Source organism: Corvus hawaiiensis, chromosome 3 (genome assembly GCF_020740725.1).
Source record: "Corvus hawaiiensis isolate bCorHaw1 chromosome 3, bCorHaw1.pri.cur, whole genome shotgun sequence".
NCBI lineage: Eukaryota > Metazoa > Chordata > Aves > Passeriformes > Corvidae > Corvus > Corvus hawaiiensis.
In genome coordinates, this window is record NC_063215.1 from 90,507,124 (window position 1) to 90,516,596 (window position 9,473).

Sequence of the window (9,473 nt, forward strand, 5' to 3'; positions counted from 1 at the left end):
GGCACCGGGGAGGGGGCACAGCAGTTCCCACTCGAGCAGCAGGGCAGGAAACACGGCAGTCCTTTGTGGATGGGGCTAGAGGGAAGCATCTGGAGTAGGGGTGGCCGGGGACTGCCCTAGGAGCAGGACACACGCTGGCCCTCGCTGCCACCAGCTCCGCCATTGCCTTCCTTCTCGGTTCTGCCCACGGCATTGGAGGGCATCCCTCCAATGCATCCTCTGGGAGGGAGTTCTCTGGATCAAAGGCCGGGGTTGTCGAGACCCCACAGCACCCAGAATGGGTTAGGTTGCAAGGGACATCTGATCCAAGCTCCCCTGCTCAAGCAGGGTCACCCTAGAGAACATGGCACAGGATTGCATCCAGGCAGTTCTTCAATATCTTCATTGATGGAGAGTCCACAACCTCTCTGGACAATGTTCCATGCTCAGTCACCTGAACAGGCTGTTTCTTGTTCAGATGGAGCTTTCTGTACATCAGTTTCTGCCTATTTCCTCTTGTCCTTTTGCTCAGCACCACTTGAGCAGAACCTGGCTCCATCCTCTTGGCACCCCCCCCCCCCCCCTTTGTATACACTGTGTAAGTACATATATATGTGTATATATATATATGCACACACTTGCATACGTTGATAAGGTGCCCTCTCAGTTTTCTCTTTTTGAGATTGACCAAGCCCAGCTCCCTCAGCCTTTCCTGGTAAGAGAGAGATTCCAGTCCCTTAACCATCTTTGTTACTCTCCACTGGACGTGCTCCAGCAGCTCCATGTCTCTCTTGTACTGGGGAGCCCAGAACTGGACACAGCGCTCCAGGTGTGCCTCACCAGGGCTGAACAGAGGGGCTGGCAGTGCTCATCCCAGTGCACCTCAGGACACCGCCGGCCTCCCAGGCCACAGGACACGCTGCTGGCTCACAGACACCTTGTCGCCCAGCGGCACCCGCAGCCCCGCGGTGGGCGGGGCGCTGCCGCACCTGCGCCGCCGCGAGGGCTCCACGTGGAGCTCCGGGAGCGGTGACGCCGCCCGCGGGGCGGGGCGGGGCGGAGCGGCGCGGCCAATGGGCGGCGGAGCGGGCGGGGCAGCGCCGGGTCAGGGGTGATCCCGGGATGGTGTCCCGGGAATGGTGTCCAGCCCGCGCCCAGCCCGGAGCCCGCGGCACGGCGGAGACCCGCCCGAGGGTGCGTAGTCTGGCGGCAGCGGGGCCTCTCCACCCGCCCCGACAGCCGGTGCTGGAGCGGGGGCGCTGGGGCCTGGGCGGGGGCGGCGGGCCCAGCTCCATCCTGCTGCGGTGGCGCTTTCTCCGGGATCCAGCCGGGCGGGGAGCCGGGGGTGGGAGACCGGCTAGCGGCGGTGGAACCGGGGGTCGCTCCAGCTGGGGCCGGGAGAAGATCAGGAGCGGAAGCCACCAGCCCGCGCCTTGGCTGCTCTCGGCAGCGCGCTCGGCCCCTCTGAAGCTCTGTACGCTGTCACCTGCCCGTGAAGTGCGCACATGCATGGCTGCATGGCGTCTTCCAAGGCGTCTGCCCCTTAGGGAATTCACTCGTAATAGAGCTACTAATTAGATGGAGCCGCTTCGATACCGTAAGCGACCTTTGCTCCCATAGCTGTGGGCAGGTCTGTCTGAGGCAGGCATGGTAGCTTGGTTGTCTGGAAGGTATATGAAAACCCAAGCATGGCTAAGGTGTGCGCATCTCCTATGAGGAAAAAAAAAAAAAAGACATGATCTGAAAATTACTGCAGAATCCCGTAAAATAGGGACCCTCATAAAAACTCTTAGTTGGAGCTCTCTGGCTCTCTGCTTGCAAAGTTTTCAGTGCAGCAGGTTCTTCTATTCCGAGACTTAATGAGGTTGTTTCTAAGCAGTCTCTAAATCTGCCAAAAGTAAATTGCATTTTTCATATGTTGTTTTTGGGGGGGGATGTTTTCCTTTTTGTAGATCACAATGGCCCAAAGGATGTTTAGAACACGTTTGCTATTCTGCTTTCTGGCTGCATTCTTCATCTCTGCCCTAGCTGAGGAACACGTAGGAGAGAGTCAACATCCAAATATTCGCCTTGATAAGAATTTGGTACAAGATAAAGAGTATGTGTTCCATGTTCTAAAAGCGTAAACTTTACTTCTTAATGATTTCTTATCTCTAAAGCGAGTTGGACTTAAGCCTAGGGCACCCTGTTTTCTCAGAATGTTGTATAACTAGCTAAAGCCAGATATGATACATGCTTGCTTGATAAATTTGTAGAGATATGAGACCTGGAAAGGTCTCTCTGGAGCCTTCAGCCCTACTTATGCTATAAAAAATTTTTTACAGAAATCTTGCTTACCCATATCAGCATACTTTAGACAAAATCATATTCCTAACAGGTAGAGTTCATTTTCTCATTTGCTTCTTCATAAATGCAGAACAGTTCTAGCAGAAAATAAAACTCCCTGGAACACTTCATGGTTGACTGGGAAAGATGTTCCTGCAGTTCCTGTGCTTTGGAAGACAGCCAAAAAGAGATTTTGGGCTCTGCTTCAGTTGTTTTGATAGCCTGCTAAGTAGGCCAGAAGAAATAGAAATAGCTATCTAAGGTATTAGAGGCCTCTACAGCCCCTGTAACAAGCAACCTTTGTGCCCCCTTTATCTTAGTATCAAACTGTAGTTTTTAGTTGTCCAGGGTACTTTTAGATGTACAATATTTGATCAAAGACTAAATTTGCTGTAAACAGAACATTAAATATTAACTGATGGAAATGTTGTGGGTTTTGTTTTTCATAGACACATCATGGAACACTTGGAAGGTGTTATCGAGAAACCAGAATCTGAGATGTCTCCACAAGAGTTGCAGCTCCATTACTTCAAAATGCATGATTATGATGGCAATAATTTGCTAGATGGGTTAGAGCTTGCTACTGCTATCTCACATGTCCACAAAGAGGTAGGTGTAGTTTTGTAAGGGGTATGTGTTTGGAAACAGTTCTGACTCTAAAAGCAGCAGAACAGTTGCAACACATCTTCAGTGCAGTTACAGTTTTGCCTGAAAATGAGACTTCTTCTCCTGATAGTTCTGGTTGAATTTGTAAAAGTACATTATCGCAGCTTTTCATGTCACATTGCAGTTTTTAGGAAGTTTCCATTTTAGTTTAAAGTCTAGAATGAGGAAGGGCTCCAGAGTCAAAATTATTTTACAGAAGGCTTACTTTGGTAGGTAGGGATGGAGAGAAAGGGAAATCATCCAAAATGGGGCATGAGGGTAGACATATCCTATGATACGACACTGTTTTCAACTTCAGACTGTTACTGCTGTGTATACACAAACTATGAAAAACCTCTTGCACAAAATTTGTATTAGAAGAACCCGTTATGGTTTGCCTCTTCCTAAACTCAAATTCTCTTTCCAGTCATTAGGAACACAGTAGAAACACACTATCTCATATTAATGTTCTGAAAGTTAAAACTCAGAATAGCAGAACTTCCTGCTAATAACGTGTGGCAAAAATTACTGAGAGGAGAACAGAGTGATAACTGGTTGTTTCTTGTGCAAAGGCACCTCTCTGTGTTCCTATAAGGGGTGTTACTAAGAATTTTACTGCCTTTGAGCTACAGTGCTGAATTTTTTCACTTCTCTTTTACTGTAAGATGTTTCTGTACTGTATAGAAACTACAGTGGCTGTACTACATCAAGATCCTAATTAAGCATACATCTATTAGATGATTGTCCATCATTATACATTGTCCTATTCAGCTTTTGGAACTTCTGGCCAAGAATATTGACTGCAGAATGCTTGTTCTGAAGTCCAGAGAACTTTGACTTCAAAGCTTCCATCTGATGAAATTTGCTTATATTGTTACAAATGATTACATAAACCTTAGTGCCAAATTAGGCACCAAACATGAACACCTTAAAAATTAGATGTCAGTAATCTGTCATATGTGCCACTAGACGGGAGAGACTGCTGAACTGTTCAATGGGGTTTTGTTTCTGCAGGAAGGTGGTGAGCATACCCAAGCAATGAAGGAAGAAGAGCTGATTAGTCTAATAGATGATGTCTTACGAGATGATGACAAGAACAACGATGGATACATTGACTATGCAGAATTCGCAAAATCACTGGAATAAGGGTTTGTTTCTCCTTCTAGCCACGTGAAAATGTGAACCAGTATAATGTGATTCATTACTGTCTCATGTCAACCTCTGTGCTGTGAGAAGGAGAGGTGTACCAGTTCCAGCTGAATTTATTTGAAAGTTCTATGTGTTAAGAGGCTGGCTAACTTGGAGTGAGAGCCATGTTTGACTAAATGTAACTACACATTTGAATGATGCACATGGGAGTGTCAACAGTACTCACACAGGGTACAGCTGACAAACTCATAAGTAGCTCCCTGTGAATACTAAATAGAATCATTAGCATCTAAATTTCTGGGTTTCAATCATTAGGTTTTATAGTTCTTATTTGCTTACATCTTCTATTTAAAATTATACCTAGAAAGCAAGAAATGATTACTGCATATAGTTGTATTCCAAGGATAAATGTCTTCACCTTCTCTCTAATTTACAGGGAAATCTGCAGATAAGTGCAGGAGCTTGAAACAGCAGTTGTAGGGGGAAAGCATTTGAATGTGGGTTACATTTCAGTTCCACATGACACCATATGGACTTAAACAGTCTTTGAATAAATTGAGTATTGTTAAATATATGTACTTCCTAGCATACCCTTACATATAAATATATATACATGTTTTTCAATTTTTTGTCCTCTACAAATTTACTTTTTATATCTTAATTTACTGATTTCTTTTTCATCTACCTTCCATGTTTTCTTAAGAAAATGAAAGTATTTTTATTACATTTATATGTTGTGTTAATGCTGTATAGCATTTGCTAGAGTAGCTTCTGCTATCTCATTTTGAATCATAGAATGGCCTTGGTTGGAAGAGACCTTACAGATCATTCAGTTCCAAGACCCCTGCCATAGTCAGGGACACTTTCCACTAGACCAGGTTGTTCAGGTGCTCCTTGTCCAGGGCTAGGTCATCTACAGCTTCTCTGGGCAACCTGTTCCAGTGCCTGTCCACCCACCCAGTAAAGAATTTCTTCCTAACATCTCATCTAAACCTAGCCTCTATCACTACATACTCTTGTAAAGAGTCCCTCTCCATCTTTCTTGTAGGCTCCCTTCAGGTACTGGAAGGCTGCAGTTAGGTCACCCCAAAACTTCTCTTTTCCAGGCTGAACAATCCCACTTCTCTCAGCCTTTCCTTGTAGGAGAGGTGCTCCACGCCTCTGATCATCTTGGTGGCCTCCTCTGGACTCTTAACAGGTCCCTGTCTCTCCTATGCTGGGACCCCAGAGCTGGATGCAGTGTTCCAGGTGGGATCTCAGCAGAGCAGAGCAGAGGGACAGAATCCCCTCCCTGGCCCTGCTGCCCACACTGCTTTGGATGCAGCCCAGGACACGTTTGGCTTTCTGGGCTGTGAGTGCTCATGGCTGGGTCTTGTCCAGCCTCTCACCCACCTGCACCCCCAAGTCCTTCTCAGCAGGGCTGCTCTGATCTGTTCATCCCCCCGCCTGTGTTGATACCTGGGTTGCTCCACGCAGGTGCAGCACCTTGCACTTGATTTTGTTAAACCTCATGAGATTCTCATGGGCCCACCTCTAGAGCTTGTCCAGGACCTGGATGGCATCCCATCCTTCAGGAGTGTTTTGAAGGTTACATTAACAGTAAACCAGTTTAATATTAAAGCTTTTGTTCAATTTGGGTTTTACAGTATTAGCCAGCAGCAGTGAGCAAGTAATGCTGCCTTGTTAAGGTTTAAGTTCATATTCCTTGACACTTAAATTATGGTATTACTTTCACGAAGTATTTCGTAACTTAACAGTTTCAAGCTACTTGAGTGTTTGCAAATCATCATGGCTCTAGGAATGTTTTCACTCGACTCAATATTTGATAAATCAAGCAGTTTAAGGGTATTAGAGCAGTGATGTATTGCTGTGTTATTGATGTTTGGTGACTGAAACATAACTGAAATCTTAAATTGCATTCAATGATTATTCATTAATAAAGAATCTAAATGTTAGCCTATTTCTGTAAATGTATAAAGAGCTATTTGCTATACAAAATTATTCTTATACAAGAGAAACACATTTGTAAAAGATATTATTTCCTCTGTTTAAATGTTTGTGCAATGAAGCCTGAGTGTTGGATTTTTTTTCCTTGTACTAATTATTTATTTTGAAATCTTTGTGGCCAGGTTTGTGCTGGTTGTACAAGCAATAAAATTAAGTTGGGGTTTGTGCATGCTGATAGGATACACAAGGCTGGAAGTCCTAGTAAGAAATGTACCTCATTTGCTGATGTGTTTTTAAGCCCATCTCTCTTACTCACAGTCATCTTATAAGAAAATTCTTTTAGTTAAACCTACTTTTTTTTTTTTTTTTTTTAATCTTTTCTGAGGCTGAATGATCTGGAGTGAATGTTGAATCAGAAAAAAGTGTAGGATATGCTAGTGGCTAAGAGGGCAGAAGAGGTTAAGCTGCTCAGCTTTGAGCACTTAAAGCAGGTTGCCTGTAGCCCTGTCAAGTCTTATATGCTTATTGCTCTTGTGGTTTAACCCCAGCTGGCAGCAAGGGACCACAGAGCTGCTCGCTCCCCCTGGTCAGATGGCGGAGAGAATCAGAAGGGTAAAAGTGAGAAAACTTGGGGGTTGAAATGAAGACAGTTTAATAGCTAAAGCAAAAGCCCTGAGTGCAAACAAAGCAAAATAGGGAATTCCTTCACCCCTTGCCATGGGCAGGTGAGTGTCAGGAGAGCAAGGCTCCATAACACGTAACAACGGCTTGGGATGACAAATGCCATCACTCCGAATATACCCCCTCTCTTCCTTCATCCCCCTTAGCTTTATATGCTCAGGAATATCCCTTTGGTCACTTGGTGTCAGCTATCCTGGTTCTGTCCTCTCTCAGCTCCTTGTGGCACCTCTCACTGGTGTGGTGGGATGAGAGGGTAGAAAAAACCTGGCCTCTGTGTAAGCTCTGCTCAGCAATAACGAAAAATCCCTGTGTTACCAACTCTATTTTCAGCACAAATCCAAAACACAGCACCATACTAGCCACCATGAAGAAAATGAACTCTTTGCCAGCCAAAATTAGCACAATACTTAAGGCTCTGAGTTTTAGGTTTATTTGAGATGAAAGGGCATGGCCAAGGAACTGACTCTTATGCATGGTTTTCTCATCATGTGCAACCTCCTGTAAGTCCATTTATATACATCTGTTGTATTTATATGCATATTTATTAACTGCTATTGTATGTGGCAAAAGACATGCACTATGGAAGCTTCATATTGCAAATCATGATAAATGCTGGTAATGTGAACATTATTTGCCAGCTATTTTAAACTTGTTTTAAGGGTTCAGAAGTATAAATAGATAAGTTGTTTACTGAAAAGGGAAAACAAAATTGGCACCTTTGATATGCATGAAGAACAAAATAAAGTTTCTGCTTTCCTAGAAAGAACAGTTCAAGAAGAGTTATCCAAGCTGAAACCTGCATCGTCTTTACTCATCCTCCTAAAACAAATACACATACGTCATTAAGTACAATTAAAGATAAGTGTTTTAAGAGCTGTCTGGGGAGCTTTCTCAGTTATTAAGTAGGAAAGTGCAAAATTGCTGAGAGTGATGGTGAATCAGACTTCTTTTTTTTCAAATAGAACTAATTCATGTGCTAGTTGTAGCTCAGATGATACCCCTAAATGCGCTGGTACAGGCCATATATAAATACAGTATTTTTTGTTTCATATATAGAAAATAGGGTCTTTACAACAGTAGTACTTATCATCTATAAAGCAGTTTTAGCTTCCATAGAACAGTACAATCTCCCATTTCACAGATAAATAACAAAGCTGATCTTCACTGTTTTAGTGAAGATCAATCACATCCCTGGCAGAAACAGAAGACAAGGAGAATGCTGTTGTATGTGATCTTCATGTCTTCCTAGTCCATGATCTCAAGGGATGAAGATCAGCTTTCCCCATCGGGTGAGAACACATCTAGCCTTGCATTACTGTCTACTGTGCACTCAGTTTAAAATATTTAGATTATCTGCTTTTACCTCACAAAATATTGCAGAATCTAGCAACTAAAGAAGATACTTAAAACTTGTTCTTGAAGCACTCCTGAACTGACTCCATTTTTTAGTAATAAATATAGAACATAGTCTGTATAGAAAAGAGAAAGATCTGTCAGACTTCTGTTAATGACAGGACTGACTGCCTGGAAGTCCCCATCAAGAGTTTTGCCTGCACATTCACACAGACTTTACTATCTTTCTGGGTTTTTTCATTAATCACTTATGACCTCAAAATGTCTTAGATTCATTAGGAAATGGTTACGGACTTACAAATGCCAATTTTGTCTGAAGTATTTTTTAATCCCACAATTCACAGGTGAAAGAATTCAGGGATAATGTCATAATCAACAGAGCCACTAGATAGCGTATGGACACTGCACATCAGTTCCCTGCAGTATGGAATAGTGATTCAACAACCTGGATTTCCCTAAACCATCACCAGTACTCCAGCTACAGTCACGGCTTGCTCCTCTATCTTCCAACACCACATTGACAGTATGATGCCTACATTTTTATTTGTTTATAGCTGTCATAAAAATTGACTACAGATGAGACTGGTTACTGGTAATTAATTTTCATTCTTTAGGAAATCCAAATTGACTTGAAGTGATAGTAAAGGAACTCTCATTGTAACTTTGTCAGTAAAAGTAATTCTGTAAAAGGAAATATAATTTCTAATATAAGCATCAGGCTTGGTCTGACTTCGCGACCATCTCAGACCTGTGAGAGGGGCCATGATATATCTACAGTGGTCTCAACCAACATTAAAGAATATTGGAGGGTTTTAGTTGGACCCGAAGACTTACTGCTTTTGCAGTAAGATATAAGAGCTTCTGACACTGTTCTTACAAGGCATAGGTCCAGTATGGTCTGATCAGCCCTTTTTGCCTAAGGTGAAGTTTATTGCTTTTTTCTTCCTCTCCCCCATTACAGTCTCACTGTCTGTCCTTTGCACCTTATGCATTATAGCTGCATAATGGTCTTAAGCTTTTATTAAACAAAGTAGGGCAAGGATCCTCTCATACCTTAGTCTGGAGTATTTATTTTCACAAAGAATTTGTGTTCTAAATGCTTCATTAGCACAGATCCTCTGTCCACATTGACTGAGATTCATTACAAGGGCAGTTATACCTTACAGGAATTTTCTCTGAAGTTGTATTTTTCTTCCCATTCTCTATGATAAATTCTGAAGAGCAGCCTAACTCTTATGGCCTAATATACACTGTAATTGTCACAACCTTCCTCAGCTGCGCTGCAGCTTTGCACGTAGGTAGAGGGCAGTGTAACATGCAACTCAAAGTTTGCTGCCAGATAGGACATTTTACAAGAACTCAGCTCTGCCGTGCCATAGTGTCATCTTCTGCCA

At 43.3% G+C, this 9,473-nt stretch overlaps 1 protein-coding gene and 1 long non-coding RNA gene across 3 annotated transcripts; both read left to right on the forward strand.

Annotated features, from left to right (window-relative positions):
• The first annotated feature begins 1,057 nt into the window (after positions 1-1,057).
• On the forward strand, positions 1,058-4,722 carry MCFD2 (multiple coagulation factor deficiency 2, ER cargo receptor complex subunit). 2 transcript variants are annotated; one of them, XM_048296983.1, is made up of 4 exons: positions 1,058-1,173; positions 1,932-2,077; positions 2,754-2,913; positions 3,964-4,722. In XM_048296983.1, the coding sequence occupies exons 1-4, from the start codon at positions 1,102-1,104 to the stop codon at positions 4,093-4,095; spliced, it is 510 nt and encodes a 169-aa protein (XP_048152940.1). In that variant the 5' UTR covers positions 1,058-1,101; the 3' UTR covers positions 4,096-4,722. The 2 variants fall into 2 exon arrangements, with proteins under 2 accessions (XP_048152940.1, XP_048152941.1); XM_048296984.1 differs by lacking the exon at positions 1,932-2,077 and having other exon boundaries at positions 1,110-1,173.
• Positions 4,723-5,463: 741 nt separating this feature from the next.
• LOC125324016 lies at positions 5,464-9,129 on the forward strand. Its single transcript, XR_007202755.1, has 2 exons — positions 5,464-8,015; positions 8,424-9,129. It is a non-coding gene; the product is annotated as an uncharacterized LOC125324016 (long non-coding RNA).
• Positions 9,130-9,473: the final 344 nt, after the last annotated feature.

Excerpts from the sequence above, each read along its gene's own strand:
- MCFD2 (XM_048296983.1), top strand. The coding sequence starts at position 1,102 with ATGGTGTCCCGGGAATGGTGTCCAGCCCGCGCCCAGCCCGGAGCCCGC. Across the intron at positions 1,174-1,931 it reads CGGCGGAGACCCGCCCGAGG|ATCACAATGGCCCAAAGGAT; the intron begins GTGCGTAGTCTG and ends TCCTTTTTGTAG. Across the intron at positions 2,078-2,753 it reads AATTTGGTACAAGATAAAGA|ACACATCATGGAACACTTGG; the intron begins GTATGTGTTCCA and ends TGTTTTTCATAG.